Source organism: Callorhinus ursinus, unplaced genomic scaffold (assembly GCF_003265705.2).
Source record: "Callorhinus ursinus isolate GAN/ISIS: 27379988/994484 unplaced genomic scaffold, GSC_fseal_2.0 scaffold22, whole genome shotgun sequence".
Lineage (NCBI taxonomy): Eukaryota > Metazoa > Chordata > Mammalia > Carnivora > Otariidae > Callorhinus > Callorhinus ursinus.
In genome coordinates, this window is record NW_027397084.1 from 7,970,928 (window position 1) to 7,991,603 (window position 20,676).

The 20,676-nt window shown below is 39.0% G+C and overlaps 2 protein-coding genes across 4 annotated transcripts in view; one reads left to right on the forward strand and one right to left on the reverse strand.

Moving 5' to 3' along the window:
* CUNH6orf141 (chromosome unknown C6orf141 homolog) overlaps window positions 1-16,820 on the forward strand; it is a 60,606-nt gene extending 43,786 nt beyond the window's left edge. The window contains exon 5 of the mRNA XM_073905073.1: window positions 16,615-16,820. The gene's annotated coding sequence lies outside the window, so the exon portion shown is untranslated. The remainder of the gene's footprint in view (window positions 1-16,614) is intronic.
* RHAG (Rh associated glycoprotein) lies at window positions 11-19,049 on the reverse strand. Of its 3 annotated transcripts, XM_025890811.2 has the most exons (10): window positions 18,710-19,049; window positions 10,416-10,599; window positions 9,675-9,825; window positions 7,511-7,658; window positions 7,240-7,406; window positions 5,174-5,311; window positions 4,462-4,583; window positions 1,794-1,867; window positions 1,396-1,469; window positions 11-675 (listed from the first exon to the last, which is right to left on the reverse strand). In XM_025890811.2, the coding sequence occupies exons 1-10, from the start codon at window positions 18,864-18,866 to the stop codon at window positions 643-645; spliced, it is 1,248 nt and encodes a 415-aa protein (XP_025746596.1). In that variant the 5' UTR covers window positions 18,867-19,049; the 3' UTR covers window positions 11-642. The 3 variants fall into 3 exon arrangements, with proteins under 3 accessions (XP_025746596.1, XP_025746598.1, XP_025746599.1); XM_025890813.2 differs by lacking the exon at window positions 1,396-1,469 and having other exon boundaries at window positions 18,710-19,048; XM_025890814.2 differs by lacking the exons at window positions 1,396-1,469; window positions 1,794-1,867 and having other exon boundaries at window positions 18,710-19,048.
* Between the last annotated feature and the right edge of the window lie 1,627 nt (window positions 19,050-20,676).

Consider the following 20,676-nt stretch of genomic DNA (forward strand, 5'->3'; position numbering starts at 1 on the left):
CTTTGGTCAAATAGCATTTGAGCTCTTGTTGCAAATAATAAACATGCAAAAAGAATTAAGCATAAGAATATTCAAGTGAAGACACAGCATTACTAACTAGACTATTTTTAAATCAAAAAAGCACCACCAAAAACAATCATGTTCTTGCTCTATACAATACATTTCTTTCATATTTCATATATAGATTTCTTACATATTGTTTTATTGGCTCTAGTTTTATACCTTTGGGATTGAAGACATAGTATGTATATTAAGAAACTGACATAATCAGATGTGTTGATTTCTTTGTAAATTTACCTCTATGGGAAAAAAAAATACAAGAAGAAACATGGAATGTTCACCCTGTACCTACCCACTGGCAAGAGTAGTCTGGGAGTCCTAAAGAGAATCCGTTTGACCATCTGTTTTACAAGTCACATTCTTTCAATTAAGCAATCATTGAGGGTCAAGAAACAGCATCAGATTGTGTTAAGATTTTTCATACTGGACATTTGGGGCTCAGGACCTATCCATTCTGTTCCATGATCTTGTTGGATGCTGCCGTTTAAAAATTTTAAACATGATTCTAGATAAAGGGAAAGGAAGTTGAAGCACAGGAATGATATTTAATCTTTAGGTTCCGGCTGGTTGTGGCCATCATCTTCATTCATCGTCAACTTCTTTCCCCGTGGGGACCTTTAAAGAAAACAGGATTAGGGCACTTTATAGTTTCTTTCACTTGGGCCTGACAGAGGTTAGTATTGAAACACAAAAGGTATTTTCTATAATTATTATCCAAGCTTAGAAAGAACTAGGAATAACAATTGTTTGTCTTGGGGAAAAATAAAAGAACAAGAATATTTACCTCACTCACCCTGACTACATTCTCTTCACCAAACCTGTTTTCCCTGAAAATCCCATTGAACACATCAAAATATCAATCCCTCTTAAGCTTTGCAGGAAATAATCTGGGGAAAATGTCAATGGAGTAAAGAGGTAGAAACTGGAGGTTAGAAAGAAGATGATATTATTCATAAAAACCTCTTGTCAGATTCTTCACTGAGATTTTTTCAACCTCCCATATTCTACCTGTTTTTACCTATTCATATATATGGTATAAAATCTCATGCCACTGCCTGGGATTCCTATTATATTTATGAGGACTTTTTATTACTTTCAGAGGAGCAAGGGACATGTGCCTACTAAATTCTGTCTTTTCTTCATGTCCTTTCTGCTTTGGAAAAGACCTTAACTTCTCATTTTATCTGTCCGGACACATTGTCTCAGTTTTCTCTCTATAATTAGGCAGTTTATCCAATTTTATCACAAGGATGCCAAACAGACATTTAGGCTTTGGGTGAGCAAAACTGTCACTGGTATAGTCCTCATTTACAGTCTTAGAACACTGTACAGTACCTCCCAATAAACAGAATCATCAAAGAAGAATTCCGTAGATGGCTGTACGCGGACAATGAACCTGAGAATTAAACCTACGAGCGTAGGGAGACAACAAGTCACGTTATGATGCTGAAGAGGAAAACTTACTTGCATAGTAATAAAAATACTACTATAAGGGGCGACTCTTGATCTTGGGGTTTGAGTTCAAGCCCCACATTGGGTGTAGAGATTACTTAAAAATAAAATATTAAAAAAATACATATAAATATATATAGCTATAAAATCATCCCCTTGAGCTTACACGATTACTTTACTGTCAGAAGTTTAGAATATTTTCAAATTTACCAGGCGATATGTTTATCATCTATTACGCTGACCGCATATGGCACATGGAAGTGTTTACTTTTCATCCTGACCTGTGATCAGCCCTCCAACAATTGCTGTTCCAATCGAAGAACCTAGGGCAGCTGCCTGCATGACCATGCTAGACCTAGGAAGCCAAAAGAAAAGTGTTGTTTTTCCAAGATAACCAGCTAACAAATCTCATTTCCCGAGGGAGTGGATGCTTGCCATCTTCAGGCCGGAGAGCAGCATTACACCAGCAAACGAACACTTAATTACAATTTTTGTTTTATTTTGTATTTTTATTTTCTTGGAAATTCTTGAGCAATGTTAAAAAGTCCTTATAAGCATTTAAGCAAAAATCACCTTTTTCTTCAGGAGTGATGAAAAGATCTTCCTTAGAAAGAGTTTAGTATTTTCTAAAAATATGGCATCAGGTTCTCATCCCCCATATGATTCGTTTAACAAATATTTATTGAGTACTCACTCTGTGCTACCTTCCCTTCTAGGCACTGAGGATGGAGTAATGTACAAAAGAAACATGAGTGGCCATCTTTCCTTACCCCATCCCAAAAGGAACAATTGCAATTTAATTTAAAAAATCAATAAGATCAGAAAAGCTAATTTTAGCTTCCAATGTCTCATATTTTTAAAAATGTTGTGAAAACACATCCTCTTATGAACATGCTTATGAATTTGCCCAATAATTTCCCTAAAATAAAAACCTATCTAGAAATGAAATTATTAGTGAAAGTTTATACACTTTTAAGGACTTTTTGAAATTCATATCCCTATTTCTCTACGTTAGCCACCATTCAGTATTATTATTCATTTAATCTTTATCAACTTTATAATTGAAAAATTGGTAACTTGTGTTAATTTGCATTTCTTTGATCACGAGTGAGGACAAATATTTAATATATATTTATTCACTTGATATTTTTCTTTTGTCAACGGCCTATTAATTTTACCAGAATTTGCCAAAATCTTTTCCAAAATATTAGAAGATACTTTTGATAAAAAGTATCCCATGATAAAACAGGCTTGGGAAACAGGAGGTTTAACAAAATTAACCGCATTATTAGAATTAGGCTGCCATAATGTGCACAGATGTCCTTTAAGAATCCTTACTTCTCCTTGTTCTATGCTTACCAAGAAACCTGATTTGCATTTTAGTATTCTGAATAGAAACATCTGAGTAAACAGTCTTGGCTCTTGGCCGAAATATTTTGTCTGGTGTGTGAGACGTGTGTGAGTGCCACCCATGTGACTGGGCCTTCCAAAGCTCCCCATCCACCCCCACCCCCAAAGCCCTCTGAGCACACTGAGAAGTGGCTGCTCAGCCTGAATACCCAAGGACTAGACTCTCAACCACGGAACCTACCCCAAATCTGGCCACCCAGTGAGACCCAGCCTGTGAGAGCCAGATAGTCTTGTTTTATTGCGTCCATGGAACTGGTGCAGGCATGATGCTCAAGAATTCCTTTATTTCTCATCATAAGGCACGTCTAAGAGTGTTTACACACCATAGCACTTAGGAACTGAGCTCATGGACCCAGGCTTTTCTCATGCTTGATTTGCATTCAAATATGTTAGTGTTTGGTCTCAACAGCATGTTAGGTCCTGGAGAGAGCTGCAAGAAAATGTGGCTTTTTCTGGGGTTGTTGTTCAATTTTGCAAAGGGGGCAAAAAAAGAAAACAGGAGAAATGGGTCAGCTCTTGACATGAAAGTGGAAGCAAACTTTCTATTCAGTAGAAAATACGATTAAACAAATTTTTTCAAATATTTATCGTGACTGATCTCAACAGAGTTGAATTTTAATCTGTGAAAATTAAAGAGATTTTTCTCTTCAAATTATTCAACTCTAGCTAGTAGTCACTTTGAGACATTTTCAAACATATTCACCTTTTCTTCACGCTTTCAAAATTGAGTGTTTTGATTCCTCCTTCCTGAATCCCTGAGTTTATCTGGACTCTCTGCTCTTCCTAGCTGTTTTGCATGGATGATTTTCATATCAAATTGTCCCCATCTTGTTACCTAAAAGTGACAACTGTTGGCCTTTGACATCGCTTTTGTTGTCCTGGATTTGACTGTTAACTGTTGTTCCTCCAGCCATTTAAACACTTAAGCCCCCTCTGGGAAGATTCCAGGTCTGTTAGAGCTTGCAGGGATTTTAGAGAATAAACCTAAGTATCCAACCTCATTTTACAGAAGAGGAAACAGAACCACAGGAGCTAAGTGAGTTGTCAAAGTCCCCATTATTAGTCAACAGCAAAGCTGGAGCCTATGCCGGGCTTCCCGATTCTCCAGATCCAGCTTCACTTCACATTATGCTCACTCATTGTTCGATGTGTTGTTCGTAGGAAATGACTGATCCTCTCATCACAGATGCCCCCTCCTCCATTTTGGTGATACCAACTAAAGGAGTAAGCCTACTGTTATCTGATTGTGATTATCAAATTGCCCTATCTGTGAGGAGACACTTGCCTGTTAGAAATATTTAAATTAGCACTGTTAATTAAAACAAACGAAAACCAGCCACCATTCATAACATTAGTTAAGACACACCTTCCCATCCAATTCTATTCTCCTAGTTGTATCTCTTTGGCTTCAGTAAGGACCATACTTATGACTGTGGCCTGGACTGCTAAAGAAAAACTTTCTCATTACCAGATTCCTCCAAGAGTGAGATAAAACGTCATCGGACCTTAGGGTGCAGGAAAACCCATTCTTTAACTCACCCCTTAGATGCTCCCAAGACTATCGCCACAATGCTTGCGAGGCCTCCTATCACACCAGGTAAGCCATGCAGGTTATGAACACCACATGTATCATGGATTCTCAGTTTTTCAGTAAGACATGGCTAAAATTGTAAAAAAAGGAAGGTTTATTATTTTGTTAGATATACTGAAGTCAATGACTATGCAGGAAAATTTTATCTGTAGCCCCTTTTGCCATCTATGTCTAAAACCCACTTAAGTCAAAGAATCCGAGTATGTTGGTGGCAAAATTACTCATGTCAGTTTTTAGTAGGCGGATTCGAAGGCGAGTGATTTCAAGTCCTCCTCCTTCTGACCTACTGATGATATTCTAAATCCCCTTAAAAGGACACAGAGTCCTTCATTTTACAAAACAAACAAATATCATCAACCACAAAAACTTTAATGAAACTGCCCTGAGGAAAGTAACACCAGTACTTAGCATTCAAGTCAAACTAATTCTTTTAATAATTTAATAATATCAGATTCTTTCCTGGTACACAAAAGAAGCCAAGGAAAAGTAGGAACCACTGAACCCTGAACTGTGAAGGGTAGTTCTGACAAGAAGGGAAATGACCCTCGAACAAGGAGGGGTGTTGATAAAAGGAATTTTCATAGCTTTTCTCTGCTGGTGGGATGTGAGAAGATGATGGTACAGATTCAAAGTTTGACTGAGAGCACCTGTCATACTTACAGTCAGGAACTTGAACCCAAGTACAGAGACAATTCCCGCAATGCCCCCAATGATCATAGCACCATACGGGTGAATCTCCATGTCCGCACAAGTGCCCACAGCAACTCCTCCAGCCAGGGTTGCATTCTGAATGTGAACCTGTGGGGAGCACAGAAACACGAATGAAGTGAGCTGAATGAGGCAGGCTTCAGAAGGAATGAAGCAATCTCTCTAGGGTTCCATGGACTCTATGGCATATTCTTCAGTTCAAAGGGCTACTGATTCTTTCTTTCTTTCTTTATTTTTAAAGATTTTATTTATTTATTTGAGAGAGAGAGAGAAACAACATGAGAGGGGAGACGGTCAGAGGGACAAGCAGGCTCCCCGCTGAGCCAGGAGCCCGATGTGGGACTCGATCCCAGGACTCCGGGATCATGACCTGAGCTGAAGGCAGTCGCTTAACCAACTGAGCCACCCAGGCGCCCCTGATTCTTTTTTTAAAAAGAAGATTCTTTGTAATGAAAGAAGGCCTTTTTTCCAAGGAGTTGACATTTGATATCTTTCTTACTGGGGTTCCTTGGTAGTGACTGAGTGATCAGGTTAATGAGACCAGTTTGGCAATGGATGAGAGGAAAACCAAAGAAGTTGTAATGGAAGGCCTGGGTGCATATAATGTAGTTATTCTAGTAGTGGTATGTCTATTTATTCAGTTTGGAAATGCATTTGTGGTTATCATGAACCAAAAGAGGTCTGTGGCTGCTGTGTGCTTTGTGGAGTCCATGACATTCCAATATTCAAAGAGGGAATGTAGAGATACCAAAATGTGCACATTATACATGAAATTATACATTATACAGCTTTCACAAGTGTCACTGTATTAAGAACATTTGAAGATGGTGGAAAGAATACCCAATTGCCATTTGTCAGAATTCCTCAGAAGAATCATGTTCTGGCTGTTCTGCTTGAGGAGGAAAGCTCATCACTACTTTTAAGAGAGGACTGAGCTGTACATGAAGTTTTTTTTCTTTTCTTGTTTTTAATTTTCTTTCATTAAACAAATTGTACAGCATTGAAATCCATGTCCATAGCTATGCTTGAAGAAATTACAATATCCTTTTTCTCCCTCAGGCTGGAAAAGAAGAACAGCTGATGTGTGGATTATTCCTTCACAGACATTTCTCTAGTTCATAGGCAAGAAACTCAAAAGACCAACTTGGGAGGATTAAAAAAAAATGCTTTGTTTTGAAATAATTTTAGACATGTAATAGTTACAAAAATACTGCAGAGTTTCCATATATCCCTCATCCAGTTTCCCCCAAGGTTAACATCTTATGTTGTCATAGAACCAGGAAATTAGCATTGATAGAATACTATTAAAGGTCTTATTTGATTTTATCGGTATTCCCACTAATGCCCTTTCTCTTTTCCAGAGTTTTATTCAGGATCTGACGTTGCCTTTAGTTGTAATTTCTTTGAGAGGAATTTTTGCAGTTACGGAAACAGAATCAACTTGCACCCTCCCCCATTCTCTTTTTTTCTATTCTTTGCAAGTCCTGTTTTTTTTTTTTTAAGATTTTATTTATTTATCTGACAGAAAGAGAGAGAGAGAGAGACAGTGAGAGCAGGAACACAAGCAGGGGGAGTGGGAGAGGGAGAAGCATGCTTCCTGAGGAGCAGGGAGCCCGATGAGGGGCTCGATCCCAGGACCCTGGGATCATGACCTGAGCCAAAGGCAGACGCTTAACGACTGAGCCACCCTGGTGCCCTGCAAGTCCTGTTTCTAAGGAAGATTTTCTAAGACCTTGGAGACAGTCAGCTCCATCATTAAAGAAATATTCCTCAAATCTTTGATTTTTGCATGACTATGTTCTCTAGTGCTGTAAATTCCTTGAGAATACTTTTTTGATTAGCCACAATACCAGTTTGATGAAGAAACAAATGAACGTTATTTACAAAATATTCTGCAAGGTTTGCAGTGTTGTGATTTTTTTTGTGGCAGCTCAGCAGTGATGCAGAAATGACCTACTCATCTGGGTAACCATCAGTGTCGCTTAGTGAAGCTTTCATGGTGGTTAATATGTACTGACCATATCGAGCTTGCCTCTCTTCCCCACGAAGCTGGAAAATGCATAGGCTGTGAGAACGCAGGCAACAAGGGAGAAGTACGTATTTACGATGGCAGTGTACTGTTGCTCTGTAGTTTCAGCAATGGCTGAATTAAAGCTGGGCCAAAATATCCATAGGAAAAGAGTCCCTGCGGTAAATCACAGAAAGGGATATTAGTGCTGGATATGGAAGACAGACCAGAGGAGGCAGTTTGCCTTGGGTACTGAATCAGGCAAGTTCATCTCTACTCACCAATCATTGCAAACAAATCTGAGTGGTACACAGACTCCTCCTTCTCATGCCCCCATCTCAAGCCTGGCCGATATAGGACACCTGCTACCGCCAAGCCAAAGTAGGCCCCAAAAGCATGGATTGTCATTGATGCTCCGATGTCAGAGGCCTGAGGGGCAAAACATTCATGTTATAACAGGTGAAACTGAGTCTCACCACAGGAGGAAAGTCAATGAAAGAACTGTTTCATTGGTTAAACAATAAAAGAAATTAAAAGAAAGAAAGGATATGTCAGAGAAAGAATGAAACAGGATAGTGAAGTTAAAAAAAAATACAAGCTTTGGAGACACACAGAACTGACTTCCAATGCTAGGTCAGGTACTTCCTTGCAATGTGACTTTAGACAAATTACTATACTTCTTTGGATCTCTGCTTCTGTAAAGTAGGAAATATAGTTGTGTTGAGGCCATGTTTGTAAAGTGCTAGGTCTTTGTGGACATTCAATTCATTTTAGGTTACTTCTCTAGGTTAGGGAAATTCTTAGTGAAATATTATGCACTGCACTTGTTTCAAAAGAAAGATGCTCTTTGCATTCATTTGACGTTACAGTAAAGGTGCATTTAATTACAATTCAAAGACTGGAAACTTTAAAAAGCCCGGGTCTTTCCCATATTTTTTCACTGTGTTATATGATGACGTGAAAACCAGCTGAGGTCCAAGATTCATTTGAAGCAATATAGTTAGGTCCCTCTTTAGGTCACTGTATGAATTTGATCCAGTTTCTACAGTCTCCTACCCCAAGAGGGAATGTTTGGAGTGCCAAACCTGAGGCATAGCTCCTATTATACTTACTAAGGTAGGAAAATGATACAGACTTATTAATTTATTTAAGAGTTTCATACTTGATAAACTCCTATGTACCTTTCAGGTCCAGCTAAACTGTCACTTCCTCAGAGAGGCCTTCCTTGATTCTACAATCTAAGTGAGGTTTTCCAGTTATGCTCTCCCATAGCCTCCATACTTATTTTTCATAGCATGTATTGCAATTTATAATAATATTTGTGTGTGCATCTGCATGCACGTGCTTACGGGTGGATAGGTGATATATAATTCTCTATTCGATGTCTGGCTTCTTTCACTGGACTGTAAACTCTACAAATACAGGGACATTAACTATTTTGTCTGTCAGAATCACCATCACATGACACCTAGAAAGTTTTCAAAAACATTTTCTGCTGAAAGAGCAGGAGGTGGGTGGGGGAATGGGTGAAATAGGTGATGGGGATGAAGGAGGGCACTTGTCATGATGAGCACTGGGTGATGTATGGAAGTGTTGAATCATGACACTGCACACCTGAAACTAATATTACACTTTATCACAAGTAATAAACTAATATATCGCATGTTAACTAATTGGAATTTAAGTAAAACTTAAAAAATATTTGCTGTGGAATTAAATGTTCAATAGAAACAAGCAAAATACTGGGAAGTACCCAGAAATATTCAATTGATTATCCTCAGGGGAATCAATGAGATTTTCATGGGAGAGAAGAAATTTGATCTAGGCTTCAACAAAAGCCTTAGATTGGGCTAGTCAGGGGCGCCTGAATGACTCAGTCAGTTAAGCATCTGCCTTCATCTCAAGTCATGATCCCCAGGGTCCTGGGATCCAGCCCTGTGAGCCCTGCACCAGGCTCCCTGCTCCTCCCCCGCTCCTGCTAGGGCTCTCTGTCTTGCACTCTCTTGTGCTCTCTGTCTGTCTCTCTCTGTCAAATAAATAAATAAAATATTAAAAAAAAAGAAAGGGCTAGTCATCTAATAGTTGAAATTTAATAGGAATTGATCATTGATAGGAAATATAATGTAATAAAAAGAGTTGTGAAGTTAGAAAAATCTAGGTTTGAATCGAGATTTGGGCTGGTCTTTCAGCATCTGTGATCATTAGTTGTAATTTGTGTAACAGAAACAACATAATACCTGAGTTATAGTGTGGCGGTGACAATGAAATGAGGTAATGTTGATAAGACTCCTGGTTTACCAAAGGCACTCAAATAAGTGATGGGTATAATTACACTTGCTATGCTCTCATGCTCACCAACGTTTGTCCCTAGGTAGAGTGGGCATCCTTTAGGTGTAACCAGAACTGATGTCCAAAGCTAGTAAGTATAAACCCTCTAATCCTTACCTTAAATATCTCACCAACCACATATTCATTGCCAGCAAAGACAGTGATTTCTATTATTGTCATGATCAGCATTTGGGCTGGGCTTATTTTTCCCAGGACAGCTCCAAAAGAAATCAGGACTGTGGCTGTACTGAAGTCTGCATTTATCATGCTGAGGGAAAAAAGAAAGAATACGTCCAAGAATAATGCACACCCAACATACAACTGTGAGCATCATTTTATCCAGTGTGCAAGGGCCCCTCCCCATCAGGTGTTCGTCCCAGGTACCCTTTCACACACTCTCACTTCCTTCCCCTTCCTCTTTGCCATCTGCCATACATTCTGGTTGCTCCAGCATTTCCTTTATTTTGGCCCACCTGTTCTTGATCTCATTTAGGTTTTTCTTTATTTTTCTTGATCTGATAAATGAATTACTTTCTACAGTGTTTACATTTCAAAATGTAAATATAGACCTGTAGAAAAAAAGCTATTGGAGGATTTTTGTTCCCTGTAGCTGGAAGGAATAACCTTTAATGAAAGGGGAGTTCTCGTGTCCTTAAAGTCAAGCCAGAGAGGATAGAGACATGAAAGTATGACCCAGCTCAGTAGAGCAAAGTGTTGATTCACATCCTGGGATCCCAACAATCTTTTATTGTCTTAGGGAGACAGTGTGCCGGCTAGTTCGGAGGCTGACTAACAAGAGATCAAGCAGAGAAACAACTGCTCTGAAAACACAATGGTTGAAAAATAAGGATTGCTCACTTTTTGATTCCAATGTAAATTGTCTGTCCATGGTGATGCACAATCCCCTGAATAAAAGTGCCCCATTGGAGGCCCAAAGCAGCAATGAGTAGATTGATGCCCACACTACTGAAGCCATATTTTTTCAGGAAGGTCATGAGGAAGCCAATCCCAACAAATATCATTACATGCACATCTTGGAATACTGAAAAAAGAAAAAAAAAGAAGAAGAAGGAAAAAAAATTCTGTGTTAGGGAAGAACATGGAAGTGTTGCATCATAGTATATCCCATTTATTAAATGTTACATCCTTTATATAAAACACTGCAAAGGGAAAGCATTAACTGAGCAGCCAAAGACTAGGCCCCAGGGCCAACCTGACTGCCTACCAGCCGTGAGACTCTGAGCAAGTTGTTCAATATTTAAGCCTTTTCTTGGGGTACCATGTGCTCTCATACCTCAAGAGTTTTCCATTACTTTCCACCTGAGGAAAACTTTTGCAAAGCACAGTGCAAACATCACCCGCTCTTGCAGACTTTCTCAGTTCTCCCAGGGAAACTTAGTATTTCCTCTTGTCTTTTACACAGCATTCTACATATACTTCAACTTTAGCATTTGCCACACTGTATTAGCATTTATTTAGTGTGCATGATATTGTAATAGTTCCTTGATGAGGTGTTCATTTCCTGCACTCAACTGTGAGTTCCTTGTTTGAAGGGATTAGGACATAGTCATCTTTTGCTCCCCAGGATTTGACATAAAAAGTCTGCATGTAAGATAAGAGGCAATAACGACTAAATTAGTGAGCTACAGTCTTCATTTGTTATACAGATACAAATCTGTATAACAGCACCGGCCCTGGAAATCTTACCAGATTAGTATTCAAGTCCAATAGGATAATGTCTTTGTTAGCACTTTCTAAGCCACTGTAAAAAAAAAAAAAAAAAAAAAAGGCCATATCCTCTTGGAGAACAAATATTTTACTTGGTGTCTGGAAATGTAAGTTAAGGTCCCCCAGTTCTAGTACATGATTGTGTGATTTTGGGCAAGGGATTTATTCTCTCTGAGCTCCAGTATTTTCATCTGCAATATTGAAAAGAACCTGTTTCACAGAGGTACTTTGCATGGGATAACCTCTGTGGGAGGGAGTATGCAGTAAAGCACTATAAATAAAACATATGATCAAAAATAAATAAAGAAAGAAAACATATGCTCAAATATGAGATAGTGGGAACACAGGCTTTTCCCTCAAGAAAGGTATAGCTTCATTAGTGAGACATGTATTTGGTTGAATCATATGAAATGGAAATTTTTGCATTGAAATTATCAATGAAAATGAGTCAACTATTGGCAACTTCTTGTGGTTCAACCTAACAGATACACAAAGCAAATCGAGATCAGACTGAGCACAAATATAAAGCCAGAGAGAAAAAATAAAACATTTAAAGTCAAATTACTATTAACCATTGTGGCCAGGGGTTCAGGTGGATATAGGCATGAGGAAGAACATGCCCCCAGAATATATCTCAGAGGAAACTGATGTTGGAATCCAATTAATTTGTCTAAAGGGTGGGGTTAGGATTTGAATTCAGGCTGGACTCCACCAATTCCTCCATGCATTGAGTACAGTAGGGATGGATGTAAAAATAACCAAGGCAGAGTGTTGGCTTCGCAGGCTCTCAAAGACATGTTACTACCCCTTGGTTCTTTCTCCCTCTGTTCTACCATCAGGCTTTGGAGACAATGTGTTTGAGTTTGGGAGACCACACCACTCGGGTTTGTCTACTGTAAGAGATGCTGTCATACACTTCCCAGATACCCCTTTTAGAAAGGAGGAACTTATTCTATTTCCCCTGGTTGTAGGGAGTGTTGCCAGTTGATAGCCCTAAGCTCTCAATTCTCTCTGGGAAATGCTCTTGCCTTTCCCTGGGGTAGCCTGTACCCAGTGACTGATTCACAAGAGCATCCCCTGGCCTCAGGGAAGGACCACGTGAAGCTAGACAATCCCAGTCTCAGGATACCCTGTGGGGTTTCTCCCTGCAAACCTTCTTGCTATAGGTGTTGATCTTTAAGGCACTCCCTACTAAACTTCTTTCAGGCTAATGTCTGTCTTAAAGTCTGATTCTCGGGGATCCTAACCTGTAGCACTTTCTTTTCTTTTTTTTTTTAAGATTATTTATTTATTTATTTATTTGAGAGAGAGAGAATGAGAGATAGAGAGCACTAGAGGGTCGAGGGAGAAGCAGACTCCCCGCTGAGCAGGGAGCCCGATGTGGGACTCGATTCCGGGACTCCAGGATCATGACCTGAGCCGAAGGCAGTCGCTTAACCAACTGAGCCACCCAGGTGCCCTGTAGCACCTTCTTTATGGGCTTCATTCCTCTCTGCAGAACTTTCCTGACCTTCTCTCCTGACACAACTTGCAGACCACATTAATTTCAAACTTCGCAAATTAAATTTGATAAGCTAATCTGTGACAGTGATCCCACCCAGAAGCGGATGAAGATGTTGACTTTCCAAAGGTACCCAGCATTTCAAAGGCTTTTTGCAGGCATTTGAAGAGCTTTTGGAGGCATGGGGATTTATCCTAAGGTATTACTCTATGACAAATAACAAGACAGATAGATATGGTTGGCATCGTAGAGTGAGTCAGGAGGGTCCTTTGGTGGTCTAGAAGCCAATCTAACTTTGGATGAAGGCAGCAAATGAAAAGAATAAAGAGAATGAGAACAGTCCAAACCTACCGTGATTCAGGCACACACTAGTGTCATTCACTCTTTCAACCCTATCCATGCAATGAGACTTTTGGCCATTTTATTGTGCATTGGAGCTACTTCCCCAAAAAGGCAGTATGAGGAGGACGAGAAAGGAAAGAACAGATTTCTGAAAATTGTCCCTTGTCAGTGCCTTTGAGGGAAGTAGCAGAGAGCAGAATGCTGCACAGTCTTCTGGTTCAGATCGGTGACAGTCTCACTTATGCCAGCATTCTGGACACCCACCCTCATCTCATTATCTACCCAGGGAACTTTGGGTTTGGGGACTGGGATTCTATGTGACCTGTTGATGGGCAATGGTCAACCAGTGAACCTGTTTGGGTTTTGAAATATAAGTGATGATGTTATGGTTATGTAGGAGAATGTCCCTTTCCTTAGGAAACTCATGCTAAACTGGTGGGGGCAAAATGTCATACTACTTTCAAATGGCTTAGGGGATATATACATATATATCTGAAGAGAGAGAGAACAAACATGGAAAATATTAACAACTGTTAAATCTAGGTGAATAGTACATATATTCATTGTGCTATATTAACTGTGCTCTGATGGTTTTTTCCCTCAAAGATTGTTACTGCTTTTCGCCACAAGGGGGCTTAAGAACCTCATCATTTCAATCGCTAGAGAGTTTATGTTGTGAAAGCTCTTAACAGATAATGATTCTGTATAAAAAGTGTGGATAAGAAAGATCTATAAACAATTAGAATTCTGTATCACCTTTTATCCTGCTCTAAGAATTTGTGGGTGGGGACTAGAGAGAGGGCCATGAGTTTAGTTCTATAGTGTGAGACTGCCATTCAAGGAATGAAGTGAGTGTCCTCTCTGGAAGGGAAGGGGGTTGAACTTTTGTGAAGTCTTCCAACAGGTTTTACGAATTACCAAGACTTGTCTAAATCAGATATTCTCAAGAGAGAATTTTAGTCTCCAGAGAAAATGTGACAATAGCTGGTATCTTCTGTTTTATTTCCATCTCTATCTTGCGGGAGGGTATCTCCTAAACCCTGATAACTTAACACACTTAAAATGCAGGTGATGGATTCCGACTCACTTTCCACCACCACCACCATCAAACGAATGAAACAGACCCGTCCTTTCCCTCTATTTCCTGTATATGTCTGCTGCCCCCAATGTCCTCTCCATCCCAAACCCAACACTTCTTGACCTGGCAAACTTCTGTACGCCCTTCCAGAATCAGGTCTTCTGCACAGTATTCCCAGTCATAGCTGTAACATCGTGCATATTCCCCTTATTTTATTTCATTTGCTTCCGTGCTTGTTTTTTTATTACTCTGTGTGCTCGCTTGTCATTTATTCAAATATTGAGCAAGCACTGCCAGTAAGGCACTCTTTCAGGAGAAAGTGAATTCAAATGTGAAAATGGGAATCCAGACGTGGCTTGTCCCTCACAGGACCCTGGCAGAAAGTCTAGCACCTGTAGCTTTTTAGGAGATGTCTCAGTTATGCATGAATAAATGGGTCACTGAAGAGGGTCCCCGAGGATTCGTCTAATTAGGACTGTCAGGCTCTTATTTAGAAAAATTGTTTTTCTGGATCAAGTGGTAAAATTTGTTCAGCTGGCTAAGGAGAAATTATTCAACTTTTCTTTCTTTTCTTTTCTTTCTTTCTTTCCTTCTTTCTTTCTTTCTTTCTTTCTTTCTTTCTTTCTTTCTTTCTTTCTTTCTTTCTTTCTTTCTTGTGGTTTGTTTTTGCTTTTTAAAAGACTATTTCTTTCACAGCGAGAGAGAGGGAGAGAGAGAGAGAGAGAGAGAGGGAGAACCAGTGGGGGTGGGGGTGGGGCTGAGAAGCAGAGGTAGACTCTGCTGAGCAGGGACACCTGACTCAGGGCTCCATCCCAAGACTCTGGGACCATGACCTGAGCCGACGGCAGACCTTTAACCAACTGAGTCACCCAGGCGCCCCTTTTGTTTTTTTTTTTAATGGTTAAGGACTGGCAAGGTGTTTGCCGGGCACCTAGCTTATTGCTCTTAGAGAGTTCCAGTCCTTTGAACCACTGAGATTATATTCTGAACTCATCCTCCCTGAGAGAAAAGTATCCTTACCTCTCCCACTTCCCAAATATTTTAACTGCAGGTATTTCAAATATTTAGAAAAATAGCACAATGAATATATGTACTATTCACCTAGATTTAACAGTTGTTAATATTTTCCATGTTTGTTCTCTCTCTCTTCAGATATATACGTATATATTCCCTAAACCATTTGAAAGTAGTATGACATTTTGCCCCCACCAGTTTAGCATGAGTTTCCTAAGGAAAGGGACATTCTCCTACATAACCATAACATCATCATCACATCCAAGAAATATGACATTGATACAGTAGTATTATCTAATATAGAAGCTATGTTGACATTTCTCCAACTGTCCCCAAATTGTTCTTTTATAGGATTTTTAACCCATTAACCACTCAACTTTCATGCATTTTTTGGTTTGTCATATGTCTTTTATTTAGATAGGCTCTCGCACATGCTTTTTATTGTTGTTGGTGTTTTGTCGTTTATGTAGAATGTCCTACAATTTGGATGTGTTTGTTTCACCATAGTTAGAATGAGACTAAATATTCTGGGAAGAATATTCTTTGGGTGGTGTTGTGTACTTCCTATTGCACCACACCAGGTGGCACATAATTTGTTTGTCCTATTACTGGTGATGGTAAATTTGAGCATGTGGTTAAGACTGTTCTGCCAGACCTCTTCACCATAAATGTACCTTTTGCCCTGTAAACTATAAGCAGTCTGTAGGGCAATTCTTTCAGACATGTGTTCTCCAGTAACTTTACCTAATAGTTCTTGCTTTCATTGAAGAACCTTGCTGAAATCAATTATTACATTTTTAATTTCAAAATTCTAATTTTTTATATCTATTATTCCTTTTATATTAATTAGTTGGCATTCTTCTATAAGAAAGAGCTTCCTCTTTCTCCCCTTCCCCCACCTTTGGGGAATATTTCTATGAGTTCACTATATCTTTTATCTTTATTTCAATGGTTACTATCCATCATATCATTAAAGACCTTTTGTCTTTAAAAAAAGAAAAATCAGTATTTTAGAAAGTTTGTGTCCTTCACTGTGAGCTTATCAGCTTCCTGATACTTCTCAAGGGTTTTCTGGTGAGATGGTTGGTGGTATTAACAAGTACCTCTTTCATTATTATATGATGAGGTATGTCAATGTTTGGAATATTTGCAGAACTGTGAATTAATGTTTGTCAAATGATTGATGTATAACATAACAAGATCACACACAGGTAACAACTACTCAAAGTGTGACACCAGTGGATTGTAATGTAACAGAGTTTAACAAGATCATGGCTATGGCTTTAACGTCCCGTAGATATTAAAGATGTGTGTCTGTAGAATTTCTAATAAAATGTTGACGGGCCTCAAATGGCCTTCTCCCTAAACTCTCCTTTTCTCTACTCTGTCTACAGGTTAGCAAGAATTAGCTGACTGTCACAGTCACACTTCATTCCTTGTCAAACCATCTGCCTCAGGACACCTGGGTGGCTCAGTGGGTTAAGCATCTGCCTTCGGCTCAGGTCATGATCCCCAGGTCCTGGGACTGAATCCCGCATCCGGCACCCTGCTCAGCGGGGAGCCTGCTTCTCCGTCTGTCTGCCATTCGCCCTGCTTGTGCTCTCTCTCTCTCTGACAAATAAATGAAACCTTAAAAAACAAAACAAAACAAAACTATCTGCCTCAGCAGAGTGACCAGTACTTTGCTAAGTGCCGTGAGGGCCCAAAACCAACAGAGTATATCTTGTTTCTCAAATGAGTGGCTACGGAGTCATTCATGGCATGAAACATAATACTCAGGCATACCACACACTTCCATGGTTATACCTAGGGATGGTCTGTGTGACGGCATGCATTGCTCTGCTATTCAGAAAAGTATAGCAGAATGCAAGCAAGAGGGATGAATAAACCTATATCTAACTGACTTTACTTAAAATATAAATTAATATTCTGCCTTGCTTATTTGTGAAAAACCCATAACTTCCACCACCCTGCAGTTGAGAACTGCTATACAGGCCGTGGTTTTTCTTAGCAGGAGCAGAACCTTCCCTGTACTTGACTCCTGCACTTGGTACAACACATGGCACTAGGCAGGCACCCCCACGTGTTGGACTTGAACATTTCTTCTTAACCAGCAAATATTTAATAATCTTCTCTCTAATGATTTAGGCTGTCACATAAGTTTTATGTAAGTCGATTTGAAATGTAGGGGAAAATGAAGAAAATGTAGGAAAAATGTATATGTGTAACCACAATCAGGTAGCTTCTGGGCTATTCTACAAAATATTTTGGCCAGGATAACATGGTTGAGTCATTTAGTGGCTCTAGGGTCATCATGTCTGCATGAGAATACTCCCCATTATATAAACCCCCTCAAAAAATGGAGGAACGGGAGAAGAAATGTCATATGGTTTTTTAAAAACTTAGACCTATGTTATAGAACTGTCATAAATATTGCTACTATTTTAAATGATTTAATCAATTAATAAATAATAAAATTATGTGTGCCTTATTTAAAAAAAAACAATGTCTATAATAGGGATGCATTGTGGGGCACCTGGGTGGCTCAGTCGTTAAGTGTCTGCCTTCAGCTCAGGTCATGATCCCAGGCTCCTGGGATTTAGCCCCACATCGGGCTCCCTGCTCAGCGGGAAGCCTGCTTCTCCCTCTCCCACTCCCCCTGCTTGTGTTCCCTCTCTTGCTGTGTCTCTCTCTGTCAAATAAATAAATAAAATCTTTAAAAAAAATAAGGATGCATTATCATTTCCCTCCCTGGTTAATGATGCAATGAATATGCCTGGCTCCAAATAGGCAATCAGTTAATGGTAGTTATTATTGTTTTATTAACTATTTCACCGCCTTCCCTATCAAACTTGAAACTAAATCCTTTCTTTTCTTCAGTTACCATTCCCAGGGAAGGATTCTGCTTTTAAAATACATTAGGTGCTTACACTTTTCTTCCCATTGCAGGGGCACAAACTGCTTTCCTTGTAGAATGTTATAAAACCCAGAGTACATCCATTTACTTCCAATATCATCTTTAATACCACTTCTTATACCTTAGGGCCCCCACGAAATCCAGGCTCCATTCTCAGTATTCCACTCTGTTTCTACTCTCTTAGATTCTTTGTTGTTGCTGTTGTTTGGGGGGTGATATGTTTATACCTTGCAGAACTAAGGATCAATTTAAGGGAAAATTAAATCATTTAGCAGATGTAGGTAACACAAAAGATTAATCAATTATTTTAATTTTTGTCTTCTTATGCTGATATTTTAATAGACACAGATTCTATCCAAACACATTAACTACAGAGACCAGATGCCATAGACCAGATACCTCAGCACAAACTTATAATACCCTTAGTACTCATAAGTATCACAAATTCTGTAAGGTATTCGAATGTGGAAGTCAAGGGGTTACAGAATTCAAAGATTTTACATTCTAAGTCCCCCAAATGGGTTCACATTCTGAAAAGCCCAAAATGTATAATAAGTAGATTGTTTACTCACGAGGATGTAACTCAAGGGATCTGTCCACTTTTGTTGTGTTGGTGTTGTTGAGCGGTTGGATAGCGTTCTGCTCCGTTTCATATTTGACAAAGAATCCAAATAAAATAATCATGGAAGCCTCCAGTACAATGGCCATGAGAGGGAATAAGAGCTTCATGTTTGTGGCAAAGGACAGAGGCACACTGAAGGCTTCACAAGCTGTGGGAGGTTGATAAGAATAGTAGGTCTGCTCTGTGTGTGGAATTAGGCTGCATGTTCAACTCCAATGACATTGCAAGAAAAAAAATGGGCAAGACTGATGAAAACACCCCACCTCTTGGGGAGAATTATGCTCTGTAATCAAATCATTCAAAATGCTAGTTTGAAGAATATACAACGTAGATTTGAAGAAGTCAGGCTATAGAAATGATCTATTGCACAAAATTGTCTAGAATCTTATTTAACATAGTTCAACAGACACTTCTTGAGTGTTTATTGTATGGCAGGCACTGAGCTAGGCTCTATAGGAGACATGAAACAAAATATAGAAGTTAAGAATCTAGCTGGGAAGACAGACATATACACAAATGATTGTATAAAAACAGGTAATATAATAGTGGTTATAAGAGTATTAGAGAACATATATAAGGCAACAATTTATTTTGTCTCGGGCTAAGAACACTAGCACATAAAATGATATTGATGGGGACATTAAAAAATAAATAGGCTTTATTAGTAAGACAGAAGGACTAGCATAAGTCTTTGAAGAACATGGCATATTTGAGGAATAGCAATTAGTTATGCAAAGCTAGAATGTAGGACAGATGGGGAGGGAAGAAGAAAGTGTCTGGGGATAAAGCTGTAATGGTAGCTGGGCTGAGTTGTAAAAGGCCTTGCATTCAATATTAAAGATACTAGATGTTGAATATTAGCCAAAGGGCTATGAGGAAAATACAGCCGTGTAAGAAGTGGTTTTGCTTATTTAGGATAATGCTTTTCTTGAATCCATACTCAGCTTTACACAAATTTAAGTATATGAATGCACAAATATGTTGAAATATGTATTTTAGTCTTAAAAAAGAGAGTGAACTTAAACAGGGACATAGTAAATCCACACTTTTGACAAATAGTCACCTGTAAATAAAATGCGAAACACTTAAAAAATACCGTGACAGTTCTTGCTTCCATCCTACAATTGTTCTCATAGCCGAATAGAGAACTTTGAGAACTTATAGCTAACAGTTAAATAAAATTACTTTATTTTATTTTTTTAGAGATTTTATTTATCTATTTGTCAGAGAGAGAGAGAGAGACAGTGCACAAAAGCAGGGGGAGTGGTGCGCAGAGGGAGAAGCAAGCTCCCCACTGAGCAAGGAGCCCAAAGTGGGACTTGATCCCAGGACCCTGGGATTATTACCTGAACCGAAGGCAGACACTTAAGTGACTGAGCTACCCAGGTGCCCCTAAATAAAATTATTTTAGTAAGTCCCATTTCCAAAAGATTCTATTCAGGATATAAGTGTGAATGACTGCTGGGCCAAATTCTGTATCACAACAAATGTTTACAAAAGAAAACAGCAAGTTTGTTTTGTTTTGTTTTTGTCTTTCTGCTGTATTTGTCCACAATAGAATATACGATATTAGGACTAAGTAATCTTTGACATTTTCTAAATTTACAATCCAAAGATTTTGGAAATGGCTATTTCCATCGTTCCTCACAGGATAGCACAGCAGGAGTGGGTTCACATGCTTAGCTAGGGGAATACACGTATCCATTCCACACTTTGATTTCTGGTTTTGCAGTGGGCCAAAGATTGTTTGTGAGAATTCCATGGATCATAAATGCCAAAGTGTTTATCTTGGTAAACTATACACCAGGCTGAAAAAAAAGTCATAAAGTATATATTGCAAGAAGATCTAAACAATACCTACCATTTTCATCTACATAGATGGAACTGGAGGGCATTATGTTAAGTGAAATAAGTCAA

Excerpts from the sequence above, each read along its gene's own strand:
- RHAG (XM_025890811.2), bottom strand. The coding sequence starts at position 18,866 with ATGAAGCTCTTATTCCCTCTCATGGCCATTGTACTGGAGGCTTCCATG. Across the intron at positions 7,407-7,510 it reads AGATTTGTTTGCAATGATTG|GGACTCTTTTCCTATGGATA; the intron begins GTGAGTAGAGAT and ends GATTTACCGCAG. Across the intron at positions 5,312-7,239 it reads AGAGAGGCAAGCTCGATATG|GTTCACATTCAGAATGCAAC; the intron begins GTCAGTACATAT and ends TGCTCCCCACAG.